Below are 14,651 nucleotides of genomic sequence, written 5' to 3' on the forward strand. Positions count from 1 at the left end.
AAAAATCCCTGCATTGTTTTATTTTTTAAATCTATAGTTGTCCTTTATTGTTAAATTTTTTTTTTTTAAATGTTTGTCAGATATAAAATATTGTTTTGTTACTTTCAACCGAAGGAGCTTTTTTTAGACTTTAAAACAGAATAACAATTTTAATAATCATTTGATTTAACAAATAGTCATAATAAGATAAATAAATAAATTATAATATCATGATAATTTAAAAAATAATGCATTACTATAATAATAATAATAATAATAATAATAATAATTATAATTATAATAATAATAATATATGTATGTATATATATAATTTACCAAACTAGTATTTTGTTTTCTTATTGCTCAAAACAATTAAAAGAAAAATAATGATTATAATGACAATATTTTTTATTTTATATTATTAAAGTAGTAAAACTGTATTCATCATTTTATATTGTTATGTAAAATAAAGTTACAACAAGGTGTTTTTTTTAATAGTTAAGAAATATATATATATATATATATATTACTAAAAAGTATTTGTTTTTTTTATTGGCTAAAAACAATTATAACAATAATAATATGAATACATTGTTATTACAATTAGTGTTATAATAATAATAATAATAATAATAATAATAATAATAATAAGAATAATAAGAATAATAATAATAAACAATCATTGTTATTGCAATAAAACTTTATTTATCATTTCATATTATGTTAAATACAGTTAAAATGTGATTTTTTTCTTAAATAATTGATAAATACTGTTCATTTTTATAATGTCTTTATTTTTAAAATGAGCTGTTTTAAACATGTTATTATATTTTTGGTTAAAGAGATGATATTATTCTTGTTCAAACACAAACAATAAGAAGTGTTCACTTACAGATCCTCTGACATTAATCATTTCATCATTAACAGCAGCTTTAATAAAGGGGAGGTTTTCCTGGTGGCAGTGGATGCAGGGCAGTGATTGATTTAACCTCTAGAGGGCGCTGTAGTACAACAGATAGCAGTGAAACAGCTCCTTGTGTGTGGCTGAACTCTCAGAGGAGCATCTCTCTGTCATCCTGAGAGGAGGATGAACTGTTTTTATTGTCAGCTGATAAAGTCTGACTGTTGTTCTCACAGATTCCTGTTCCTGTTCCTGAAACTCCTGAAACAAAAACCACAGAACATAAAGAAGGTGTTAGAGAGCTGTCACAGGTCGTAAACTCCTGACCCGGCTGTTATCAGACGTCTGAACTGAATAGAAACCTGAGCTGAATTTAAAGGGGCTTACACCGGGAGGATTATAGAGAGCTCAGAGCACATGGTAAAAAATCCAGACTATAAAAGTGTGTCTTCAGAGGTGATTTAACGGCACACACTCTAATCTAAGATCGCACCATTCTTATGAGAGTGACTCAGCTTCTCTCTCTGAGAGGTTCGGCTTTGTGAAGAAGACACAGAACTCAAAGTAAGAGTTCAGAGAGGAAAGTCCTCGAAGTGAGGGACTCAAAGTTAGAGTTCAGAGAGGAAGGGAAAGTCCTCGAAGTGAGGGACTCAAAGTTAGAGTTCAGAGAGGAAAGTCCTCGAAGTGAGGGACTCAAAGGAGGACAGGAGGACCTGAAGAACCCAAAGAAAGAACCTGAGGGAACACATGAACACGTGTAGGATGGTTCAGTGTTTCCTAAAGGAAACAATAAAGGATGGTTCACTGTTTTCTAAAGGAATCAATAAAGGATGGTTCAGTGTTTCCTAAAGGAGATGACAAAGGATGGTACAGTGTTTCCTAGAGGAGATGATAAAGGATGGTTCAGTGTTTCCTTAAGGAGATAATAAAGGATGGTTCAGTGTGTCCTAAAGGAGATGATAAAGGATGGTTCAGTGTTTCCTCATGAAGAGAATAAAGGATGGTTCAGTGTTTCCTAGAGGAGATGATAAAGGATGCTTCAGTGTTTCCTTAAAGAGATAATAAAGGATGGTTCAGTGTTTCCTAAAGGAGATAATAAAGGATGGTTCAGTGTTTCCTAAAGGAGATAATAAAGGATGGTTCAGTGTTTCCTAAGGAGATAATAAAGGATGGTTCAGTGTGTCCTAAGGAGATGATAAAGGATGGTTCAGTGTTTCCTTAAGGAGATAATAAAGGATGGTTCAGTGTGTCCTAAAGGAGATGATAAAGGATGGTTCAGTGTTTCCTTAAGGAGATAATAAAGGATGGTTCAGTGTTTCCTAAGGAGATAATAAAGGATGGTTCAGTGTTTCCTAAAGGAGATAATAAAGGATGGATCAGTGTGTCCTTAAGGAGATAATAAAGGATGGTTTAGTGTTTCCTAAAGGAGATAATAAAGGATTCTTCAGTGTTTCCTTAAGGAGATAATAAAGGACGGTTAGATGTAAATAAATATGTTAAATGTTAATTATAAAATGTGATTGTTAAGTGTTACATCTAACTACTAAATGTGAAAAAAAGATATAAATTTTAACTCTAATTGTTAAATTTAAATGGGCTTTAATTGTTAAATGTTACATTTAACATTTCTATTTTATTTAAGATTTAGATTTAACATTTAACAATCACATTTCATAATTAACATATACATTTAACATTTATATTGTATTTAACATTTATATTTAACATTTAACAATCACATTTTATATTTAACATTTAACATTTATATTTAACATTTATATATTTTTATTTGAAATGTAGATTTAATGTTTAACATTTAACATTCAAAATGTATATTTAACATTTATACTAAACAGTGTTTTTAACTTGAATATCTCCATATCTCCTTTCAGCCACTAGAGGGCACTAAAACAACAACAAGGCTTCCATCAGTGCATTTATTCCCCACAAGAGTGACCTCAGAGGGATTCATCATAAACAAGAGAACAAAGAAAGTCCTGAAGACACAAAATAAAAACTTTATATTGATAAAATGTTAAATAAAGTTTATTAATGTGTTTAAAAAAAGGAATTTAGTTCATTAGTGGAGCACAAAGCAGGAAAATCACACCTTGAGGAAACTTTGAGTTTCTCCTCTCATGATGAAAGCTGACTGTGTGTGTGTGTGTGTGTGTGTGTGTGTGTGTGTGTGTGTGTGTGTGTGTGTGTGTGTGTGTGTGTGTGTCTGTGGCATAGGCAGTATAGGCAAATGCTAGGGGTGCCGCTATGTGAGTGAGGAAGAAAATTTGAAGATAACAGGAAAAACCATATTTAATTTAATTTTGGATTAAAATGCTGAATGATGCCACTAAACATTAAAAAGCTTGTGATTCACTTTAGGTTTTAAAAATAATGGTTTCCAAATCAGTTTTTGAAGTCTTTAAGTGTTCATGATTTACTTGTTTTTGTTTGTTGTTGTTTTTTTCCCTCACACTTTGGAAGCTGTTAGCTTAATTAGATAGAAAATGTAGGTTAGGCCTAAATTTCCTTTTCAGTCATCACTTAATACAGGGGTCCCCAAACTTTGAATTCCGTGGCTCCCTAAATACAAGTGCCAAACCTGTATGAGAATGTCATACAGGTTTCTTTTAGCCAGATGACTGTCACATAGTCATCTGGCTAAAAATCAGGCAGAAAACTCTCCACATTTTCTATTTTCAAGGTTTTATTTCAAGGTTAGCTTCTATGTTCCCCTATAATTCTAGAAGACTTACTCATGACCCCCCATTTGTGTCTTACGATCCCCCCAGGGGGTCCCGACCCATACTTTGGGAACCCCTGACTTAACACATGACTGTTGTTTTGTTTAAAGTGTCTGCACTGTGAAAACTATTGTGTTATATAATGACTGAATAAATTCTACTATTACATGATGCATTTTGAAATTGTATTATTATGTTCCTGCTTAATATCAGTGTTATTACCATGTTATTAATGTTCTTTTTTATTTTAAAACAAAGGAAGTCTGTAAAACTTAAAGCTGGATGTCTTTCAGTGTATATGTGATGTGATTGTTGGAGTTGGTTATGTGTGTGTGTGTGTGTGTGTGTGTGTGTGTGTGTTTTCTCGGTCCTCAGAGCGCGAGACAAACGCGAGTTAGGGCGTAACCTCGCGATACTCTCTCTCTCTCTCCTTCTTTCCAACTCTCTCTCTCTCTCCCTCTCTCTCTCTCTCTCTCTCTCTCTCTCTCTCTCTCTCTCTCTCTCTCTCTCTCGCTCTCTCTCTCTCCTCCTGAGTAAGGGGCGATCAAGCGTCGGGGATGCTGGGAGTCCGGCCGGTCAGCCTACCGACCCACCGACGCACCGGGACGCCGCGCGCAGCCCCCCTCTGACGGAGCAACTTTTTGAAACCTCACTGATTCCTCCAAAGAGGAAAAACTAGACCAGGACCAAGAGCAACAGCTGGAGCTGCGCGAGGGGACTTTTATTTTGGAGGTGTTCCTTTTAATTATCACACCTGAGGGAGAGGAGAAGACTCTCTCACACACTCACAGAGAAAGAGAGAGGGAGCAGAGGAGTGAGAGTTCCGGATTAAAGGAGAGTCAGGGACCCGCTCCGGAGGATTACCAGGGAGGACTCGGAGTGAGGAGCCCGGTGCGCACCTTCTCCTCCCCGACTTCACTGACGCGCTCCTGTCGCTCCTCATCATCTTCATCCTCTTCACCGCTGGATGTAAAAACAAACCCCAAACTAGCTTCTTCTTCTTCCTCCTCCTCCTCCTCCCTTTCCTCCTCCTCCACCTCCTCCACCTCCTCCTCCTCTGGAACACTTTGCTCCCCTGGTGCTCCGTGGAGTTGTGCGCTCATGGATCGGGCTCTCTGCGCCTCCTCTCCGGGTGGGACCTGGCAGCAGTGAGCGGGGCGTGGAGCCGTGATGGTGTGAAGGAGAGATTTAAGAACCCGCAGTTTTTAACGCAGGAGTTTCACATGTGAGTACACGAGCTGTTTGTGATGTTTGGAGGTTATTCGGGGTTAAATGTGTGTGTTGGATGAACTCTGACCTTTTTAGAGTCTGCTGCTCTGGACCGGTCTCAAACCACCCAGAGAGTTTCCTGATGTGCTTTATTCCTCTCTTGATGATGAACACAAACACACCTGGGTTCACTTTGGGCCCTAATGAAGGCACCTGATTGGTCAATATTTGCATGAAAAAGCTGCTCAACTTCTCAAAGGAGCAGATTCAGAGATCAGAAGTCAGCTCAGACCTGATCCCCGTCCCTGTTTGAGCCAAGATGTGCTTTATTCCTCTCTTGATGATGATGAAAACAAACACCTGCGTTCAGTTAGGGTGGCCAAGGGGGGCACTGGCGTCCAAGAGGCCACCCCAAAATCCTAAACTATGATTGGCTGTTTGCCTTGTCAGAGGTGTTTCTGTTCAAATCTGTCATTTGGGATGAGTTAAAGGCTGACAGTAGATTTCTTTATTAGTGCCTTCAGATGTGACTTTGAAAAAACAAGATGTGTGCCACTTTGTCATGTTTGTTTTAAGTCAAAGGGAATATAACAACTGTTTAACACTTTAATGGAAGTATGTTGTGAAGACAGGAAGGGTAAATGTTCTTTATTTGGCCTCCCCTGCTCATGTGAGAGCCTCAAAACCTTCAGATTCAGAGATCAGAAGTCTTCACGGTTCAGCTCAGACCTGCTCCCCGTCCCTGTTTTGAGCCACTTTGTCCCTCCAGAGACCCAGTTTCCTCTGTTCCTATGCAACCCGGCTCTCTATCCGCCGTGCTGAGCCGAGCCGAGCCGTGCCTCCTCTTTCCATTAATTAAGCGCTGTGTTTATGTAAGAGCAGATCCATGTGGGGCTTGTGTGCTGCTGTCATCGTTTGCCCTCTTTTACTTCTCTGGATACCTGAAATAATCCCACCGAGTGAGATTTCTCAGCTGCGTCAGGGCTGCTCGTTACAGACCCCTGACGAGTTCTCCTTCATTCATGCAAAGTGTTGACATTTATCTCAAACACTGATGAAAATGAAATGATTTTAACTTCTTTTAATTCATCATCTCCACCTTTATAATAGTCCTTAAACACCACAGCAGGCCTAGACAATCCCAGAGGTTTATCCTCTTTATTAATAAAGAGCCACCGTTTGAGGTATTTCTTGATTCTGGACTCTGCAGTGTGTTTGTCCCTCAGCTTCATGTTCTATAATATTCACATAATGTCCCTGTGAGCTCTGTGTGGCAGCAGACGTGTGTGTTCAGCAGCACACCGTGTGTTTTTTGGAGAAAGTCAAACTGAAATATCATCTTTTTGTTCCGTGTGACTAAATCTGTGTGTCATGCTCTCCCCGTGACGCACTTTGTTTCTGGTTTCTGCATCAAAAAGAAGGTTTTTGTCACCTTTACTGTAGAAATATTTCATTTCTGCTAAATGTGTTCTGGCTTGGTTGGAATGTCTCCTGATTGTGAGGATGTAGAGGGCGACGGTGAATCAGAATCTGAAGCTGGGGATGCATGACGACCTTTGACCTTCCACACATGGGCTGGATCACAGATTATTCTAAGTGCACAGCCTGATTAGCTTCATATCAGCTGTGACGGGGTTAGAGATCTGCTGTTTTTAGAGGCAGTGAGTCAGAAAGATGGCAACAATATCATAAAAGTGCGAGCAAATTCTGCTTCTGTGAATACAAGCGTTAAGAAAATCTAAAGACGAGGACGTTTTTGAGACAACCCTTCATCCTCACCTCACCCCAGTGTCCTTGAGCGACAGCAGCCCGTGTCACGACCTCTGACCCCGAGAAGCATGAACATCAAATTTACAGATAAAGACAAAGAAAGGTTTTTGTTCTGCAGCTTTAACAGCTGCCTCTGAGCCTCACCTGCAGGAGCTCCGCAGTGCAGGCGTGTGAATGGCGTGCTGTTATTCCAAATCTGCAGTTTTTCTAGAAAGGTTAAATTTCAGTCGTTTTAAGGAGAAAGGAAACATGTTTGTTCGGCACAGACGTCAAGAAAAGTTAGATATTTTCCCCCAGAGGAACCAAAGATGAGGAGATTATGGAGAGAGGGATAGGACACAAACACAGGTGGAAAGGAAGGTAGGACACGAGGAAGGGAAGAATTAGGTCAGACAACAAAAACAGTCATGAAAGAGAGAAGTTTGGTCGGAGTCCAGAGAGTTTAACCGGACTGGACGGGAGGTAGAAAAACCAGGATAGATGAAGGATCAACAGCTTCCCTCACCCTGAGCTCTCATTGGCTAAATGCTCAACGGCATGTTTACAAGTTTCTGTCAGTTCAGCTTCCTCGCTGTCCGACGTGGTGAAGGGTTCCTAAAAGAAAGAGACGCAGCAAACAGTGGAACTCTCCGACAGCACCTTAGACCTCAATCCAACACCAGAGATGTGCAGAGCGGGGGAAAACCTTCCAGAGAGGAATGTAATAAAAGGATCAAAATGAAGAGTTTGTTTTTGGAGAAGTCAGCCAGGAGAGTTTAGATATCCAACGCCTGAAGGATCAGAAGTTAGAAACAGTTTCTAGATTTATCCTCCTAAAGACCGTCCGTCTGTACGCCTCTGTAATGTGTCACAGTTTATTCTGAGACCTTCACAGAAAACACAAGCTTCATTATACCTGAGAAACACTTATAGAGGGTACCTAAAAACAGACATTTGTTAGAAAAGAAGAAATTATATGATGTAAGGAAACTGTAAAATAAAGAAGACGTGTTACATGGGGTACTTTAAAACATATCTTAATTCAGATGAATCAAAATAAGCCCAATATCTGAAAATCAAAGGGGTACCTTAAAACAGAATCTAAAGGGCACAGTGACTCTCTGAAAACAGGCTGAGGCCTTTTTAAACTAAGTAAATGAAGCTGAGAGAGAAACATGAAACCATGTTTACAGCAGCTGCTTCAGGGTAATTAAAAACAGGTGAGACAATGCAGACTAACAGGAGCTTTAGGGTACCTTTAAACTGACACAAATATATATGTTGTGAAAACAAAACAGAAAAGAGGATTAACTAAAAGTGGACCTGATGGGACACATGTAAGGGTTCCTTAATCCAGACATTAAAGGGTACCAAAAAAATCCCTTTCCACATTTTAAAATAAAAAAACTAGCTATTGTGTTAAAAGTGTAACGTTAATCTTGAAAATAGGAATGAAAAATCTTCACAGAGACAGATTAGGGTACCCCAAAAAAGACTGAGCCATCTGTAAGACATAATAAAGAACTGAAGGGTACCATGACACATATTTAACCATGTGTAAGAATGCTGGAAAACATAAAGTCAGTGGATCCAGAAGCAGACCTGGCCTCATATTGAATATTAAGACATAATAAGAGTACCTTAAAACAGACACTAAAAGGGTAATTTAACACAGACACTAAAAGGGTACCTTGACATTCATGCTAAATGGTTAATTGAAACAGGTGATGAGTAGAACCTTCATACACACACCAAAGGCAACCTTCAAACATAATCAGCACACCGTCAGAAACAGAGGAACTAGGAGCTTAAGGGAACCTTAATACAGGATCAGAAGTGTACCTAAATACAGAAACTGAACAGGACCTTAAACCTTATTTTTCAGGGTGCATTAATACAGGCGATAGATTGAACTTTGAAACAGACACTTAAAGGGAACCTTAAAGCAGACATGGCATAATATCAGAGATAATTGCAAAAGAAGCTAGAGGGTACCAAAAAACGTGTGATTAAGGGTACCTTGATACTGATGCAAAATGGTTTATCAAAGCAGGTGATGAGTAGAACTTAAATACAGACACCAAAGGGAATCTTAAAAGCTATAAACAGAGGAACATGAGCTTAAGGGTACCTTAATACAGGATCAGAAGTCCGAAGTGTACATGACACTAAATGGTATCTTAAACGTAATGTTTTAAGGGTGCAATGAAACAGGTGATGAGTAGAACCTTGATACAGACACCAAAGGAAACCTCCGAACATACTTTCAGAAACACATGGAAATGACGATAGAGGGTACCCTGAAGCAGGATCACAAGTGTACCTAAATTATACCTTAAAAAATAATCAGCTTACTGTTAGAAACTGAGGAACCAGGAGCTAAAGGGTACCATAATACAGACATTAAAGGATACCAGAAAACCAGTGCATAAGAGAATTTAAAGACACGTGATCCAGGGTACCTTAAAACAGATGGAAGGAATCAGTCTCAAAGCAGACACAAAGAGGTACCTCAGAAGAAACCAACAAACTTAAGAGAACCACAAGGGTACCTTAAAGCAGGACACACTGGAGACTCTTTAACAGACTTATAGGGTACCTTAAAACAGGACTACATCAAACACAGAGGGTACCCTAAGTCAGACCGTCCCTTGAGTTTCACAGGAGGAAAGGTGATACCAGAGAGTCTGTTAGCTTGTTGTAAGTTAGCATGTTTGTGTGTTTATATATTTCAGCTGTAGTTCATGCCTGACCTTTGCAGCGATGTAAAGGTGTGCTGTCTGCTCTTACATCCCGGACAGGTGTGGTCACAGGTGCACCAACTTAACGAGCTTAACGAGCTCTCAGATTGATGTGGAACTGTGATTTCAGCGGTTCAAACTCTGCAGTAGCTGTTGTGTCAACACCTCCACACAGCGCTACAACAGGTGCTCTAGTGCTGCAGCGGCTGCCTCGCATGCATTACATTTGTCTGTGTGTGTGTGTGTGTGTGTGTCTCTGTGTCTGTGTGTGTGTGTGTGTGTGTGTGTGTGTGTGGTAATGTATGTGTGCCTGGATGCACCTCTGAGTGTGTCCCTGTGTGTGTGCTCAGCTGAAAAGCCCCACACGGTGTTGTGCTGTTTGTTCAGCGTCGGAGCAGCAGGCCTGACCTTTCCTGTGCCGGGCGCTGAGACAACACGAGCTGCCGTTTGACGGACGAGGCAGCGCTGTGGCTCTCTGCTCTGACATCAGTCCTGCAGGCTGAAACCAGCTTCCCGATTATTATCTGCAACCTTTGTGCTGTAAAGGCACCGTATGAAACCTGAGAGCGGCTCTATAGCTTTTATCAGAGCTTAAAAACCCTCCCGAGTCCTCCTCGCTAACTGTGCTCGCCGTTTGCTTTCCTCTCTGTGTTCCTTCAGTCGCTTCTCATGGCCATTAACTCCCTGAAAGACACAAACGTTCATTTCAATCCTGTGAAATGTAAAAGACCTGTTTCTCAGAAAGCTGTGATATGCTTTTTTACCAGAATATTATTCCTCCTTTGTGTCACGAGAACTTTTCTCCTGGATCTGATGAAGCCTTTTCCAGGAACTCAGAAACCTCACCTGCGTTTAAAGGACCTGAGATTTAGTGCTTACCTTTTTCTATTCAGTCAAACACGAGTCAAGCGGATGCCACAGTCTGTGTTCAGGATCAGATTCAGCCCGGTCGGGTCTGACGTTTGGAGGAAGGTCCTAAAAATAAGAATCAGGGAGTTTTATTGTATTTGATGAACGTTTGAATGAAATTGAAGCAATATTTTATGTTGTTGAAGGTTTGAAACTGACGGCTGTTTCATATTTGAAATGACTTCAGGTCAGACTCAGTGTAAAGAGTCTTGTGAGTTTCGTCCTCCAGCAGGAGTGTGTCTGAAGCTTCAGAAAGGGGTGCCCCGGCCCCTCTTTGATACATGGCCACCCCCAGAATCCTGGACTTTGTCTGGATTTGTTTGAAGTAGAACACGTTGCTCATTTCCTGTTTGAAGTTAAAATCATAGAGATGTAGTCGACACGTCTTTTTAAAGGTGACATATCATGCAAAATTGACTTTTTAATGGTTCTTTACCTGAAATATGTTTCCCTGGCATGTCTACAAACCCCCCGAGAATGAAAAAAATCCATTCTGCCCCTGTTCTGATTTCTCCACCTTTCTGTAAATGTGTGTGAAACCAGCCGTTTCAGACTTCAGTGTTTTTGTTACGTAACAACAATATCCGGTCTGTAACAGGAAGTCAGAGCTCGGAGCTTGTTCAGCCCATAGACTGTATAAAATACAACTCAACCCCTCCTCCGTTTTTCATTCCCTGCACACATGTGTGCTAACAAGGAGCTTAGGAGGGAGGCATGCTAGTTGTAGGCTGTCTTAATAAACACAAAGGTCGGTTTTACTCCCCACGTCTGCAGATTTGAAGATCTAGTGGATGATTTTTATTTATCATGGATAAGTGCTAGAGCTAGTTAGCATAGCCACATAGCTACATGTTCGTAGCTGTGTACCAAGACACACGTCGACATACTGCAAATAAAACAACAAGAAACACTAAATCTGTGACCAATCCTTCAGAAAGGTCCTGCTGCCTTTCTGGCAGAGGTCGGTTTGACTCCCCATGTCTGCAGATTTGAAGATCTAGTGGATGATTTTTATTTATCATGGATAAGTGCTAGCGCTAGTTAGCATAGCCACATAGCTACATGTTCGTAGCTGTGTACCAAGACACACGTCGACATGCTGACAAATAAAACAACAAGAAACACTAAATCTGTGACCAATGGTTCAGAAAGGTCCTGCTACAGGCGCCTCTCCGTCAGGATCAGATTCTGGATCAGATTCAGAGGGTTGAAGTAACGCGATCTCTGAGCAGCCGTGTATATTCAGCCAACATGTAAACATTAGATCAACGTGCTGGACAGCCGAGGCCACACCCACTTCCTGAGGGGGCGTGGTCAGAGAGAAAACAGAGTGTTCTGAGGAGGACTGAAGAAGAGGGGTTTTCAGGCAGACCAGAATCTGATTTCAAAGTGTTTTTTTGAGCACAAACTTTAAAGACATGTTTTGGGGACCTCTTAGACCAATATATGTTGATGAAAAAAGCGTGATATGTCCCCTTTAATAATCCAGGTGTGTATGGGGGGTAAATGTTCCTTGTGTGTCTCACACAAGAGATTTCTGTTTTTATGCACCTAAAATTTTAATTTGGAGTTATTTATTTTTAGCCCTGGACGGCATTATAATTATTACCATTGTTTTAAAAACATTTATTTATCTATTTATTGAGATATCTATTTATTAATTATCTTTATTAATAAACAGTTGTGCTCATGAGTTTACATACCCTGGCAGAATTTATGGTTTCTTGGGTAGTTTCTGTCATTATGATATCAAAACATAAACTCAGTTGTTTGATAAAAAATTTGCTTCACCCAACCACTAACCAAGTTTTGCTCTTATCATTGATATTCTCTGAAACATGGCCAAAAAAATCACAAATTCTGCCAGCGTATGTAAACTTATGAGCACAACTGTATTTATTTATATAATTGATTGAAGTATTTATCCATTTATTAATTATCTAATTATTTATTAATCTTATTTATTTATTTAGTTATATATTTATTAATTGTCCTTTTATATATTTATTTATTTCTATAATTTCAGTTTTAATTTATCTATTTATTATTTATTTTCTTATTTATACATTCATCTATTTATTTCTTGTATTTTTCTGATTTCTTTAACTTTTACATATTTTATTAATTTTCCTGAATTCATTTTATTTTTAAGTATTTTATTTACAATCATATCTTTTATTCTTTTTTACCATTACTGTTGTTTTCCGTCTCTGTTCTTTAGTGAAGCACGTTGAGCTGCATGCTCGTCTGTATGAAAGGTGCTTTATAAATAAAGTTGAGTTGACTATGAGAGGAATCAGTCCATGAGAATAACACACAAAGTCCTGCACACCGTCTGTCAGAAATACATTTCCTGGAAGTGATTTTCTACGGATGCTTGTATTTATTTATTTATTTATTTAAAAGAACTTTGGAAATAAATCTTCAGTTTGAGTCCCTAAAATGTAAACTTTAAAGCTTCAAATGTTGCCTCTTAGTTGGGTTATTTTAAAGGTGACATATCACGCTTTTTTCATCAACATATATTGGTCTAAGAGGTCCCCAAAACATGTCTTTAAAGTTTATGCTCATAAAAACACTTTGAAATCAGATTCTGGTCTGCCTGTAAACCCCTCTTCTTCAGTCCTCCTCAGAACACTCTGTTTTCTCTCTGACCACGCCCCCTCAGGAAGTGGGTGTGGCCTCCTCGGTTGTCCAGCACGTTGATCTAATGTTTCCATGTTGGCTGAATATACACGGCTGCTCACAGACCCGCGTTACTTCAACCCTCTGAATCTGATCCAGAATCTGATCCTGACAGAGAGGCGCCTGCAGCAGGACCTTTCTGAACCATTGGTCACAGATTTAGTGTTTCTTGTTGTTTTATTTGTCAGCATGTCGACGTGTGTCTTGGTACACAGCTACCAACATGTAGCTATGTGGCTATGCTAACTAGCGCTAGCACTTTTCCACGAAAACTAAAAATCATCCACTAGATCTTCAAATCTGCAGACGTGGGGAGTCAAAGCGACCTTTGTGTTTATTCAGACAGCCTACAACTAGCATGCCTCCCTCCTAAGCTCCTTGTTAGCACACATGTGTGCAGGGAATGAAAAACGGAGGAGGGGTTGAGTTGTATTTTATACAGTCTATGGGCTGAACAAGCTCCGAGCTCTGACTTCCTGTTACAGACCGGATGGCGTTGTGACGTTTGAAAAACACTGAAAACTGAAACGTCTGGTTTCAGCACACATTTACAGAAAGGTGGAGAAATCAGAACAGGGGCAGAATGGAGTCTTTGACTTTTCAGGGGGTTTGTAGACAGGGACACAGATTTCAGGTGGGAACCATTAAAAAGAACATTTTGCATGATATCTCACCTTTAAATGTTAAAAATTGAACAAGAGTACTGAAATGTTAGCAGATAAAGTAGGTTTGATGATTGCAGTGTGGACACGGCCCTGCTGCACTGATATATTTCTGTAAATGATTCTTGATGATTGAAATTCAAAATGAAGAGAAAAGAGCTGAAAGACAAACATCTGAAAATGACCACACTGATGTTTCCTCAGCATCAAAAATCTCTCAGACAATCATTTAAAAATTCACACGTATCTGAACTCCATACTTTTCTATTTTGACTCATATTTAAAGAAACAAAGTTAATGACTTTAGGAGACACAAACTCAGCTTCAATAATTCACACAGAGAAAGTAACGGGTTTGACGTGGACTTGTTCTGACGCCCAGTTTTTCAGTCCCATCCGGTCCGGGCCCGGTCCGAGCGTCACCTGAGCTGAAGATGTGGAGGTTCAGACTGAAGGCGGTGACTCAGCGCTGTCTCTCGGCAGCTCCATGTCGAGGCTGACTCAGGACGGACGGACGGATGTGCTCCCGTCCTGCTTTAATCTCAGTGATCCTCTCTCCCAGAGAGCACTGAGCGGAGAGCGCTGACAGTTTAATTATCTGTTATTCCTCTGTTAAAGCAGCTTCGCAGAAATACTCTTAAAAGTGACGCCTCCTTCCTTTCCTTCCACAATTTTACTGTCCAAATCTGCAGAGACGGTGGAGTCAGCAGAGAGTGTGGAATTAAAACTTAGATTTCCCTCCGTCATGCTCGTATTGATTCACTGAAAATTAAGGAATCTATTTAGAAAGTTTGACGTTAAAGACACAAATTAACAAACTAACTTTCTGCACATTTAATATTAAAGATCTTTAACACACACCGACATGTGCCAAACAAAACACACACACCTTTGAATTAAGGAAGAGATGGAAGCTTGAAACCATACAGAGGAACCATGAATCTTTGATGGTTTGTAAACACTCTCCTGAGCAGAATATCTCCACCTGAAAGTTTGTCCTGAGAACCTGAGGGAGGAAGAGGAGAGAGAGGAAGAGGAGAGAGAGGAAGAGAGAGGGAGGAGGAGGAGAGGGAGGA

The 14,651-nt window shown here is 39.6% G+C and overlaps 1 protein-coding gene and 1 long non-coding RNA gene across 2 annotated transcripts; both read right to left on the reverse strand.

Moving 5' to 3' along the window:
- Nucleotides 1–776: 776 nt before the first annotated feature.
- On the reverse strand, nt 777–5,136 carry LOC117829079 (histone H3.v1-like). Its single transcript, XM_034706618.1, has 3 exons — nt 4,919–5,136; nt 4,486–4,760; nt 777–1,141 (listed from the first exon to the last, which is right to left on the reverse strand). Exons 2-3 carry the CDS (start codon nt 4,722–4,724, stop codon nt 1,111–1,113), a joined length of 270 nt encoding a protein of 89 aa, XP_034562509.1. The 5' UTR covers nt 4,725–4,760; nt 4,919–5,136; the 3' UTR covers nt 777–1,110.
- A 3,508-nt stretch (nt 5,137–8,644) lies between these two features.
- LOC117829213 lies at nt 8,645–14,259 on the reverse strand. The gene is made up of 3 exons (XR_004634578.1): nt 13,999–14,259; nt 10,200–10,295; nt 8,645–10,004 (listed from the first exon to the last, which is right to left on the reverse strand). It is a non-coding gene; the product is annotated as an uncharacterized LOC117829213 (long non-coding RNA).
- Nucleotides 14,260–14,651: the final 392 nt, after the last annotated feature.

This window comes from Notolabrus celidotus, chromosome 17 (assembly GCF_009762535.1).
Source record: "Notolabrus celidotus isolate fNotCel1 chromosome 17, fNotCel1.pri, whole genome shotgun sequence".
Classification (NCBI taxonomy): domain Eukaryota; kingdom Metazoa; phylum Chordata; class Actinopteri; order Labriformes; family Labridae; genus Notolabrus; species Notolabrus celidotus.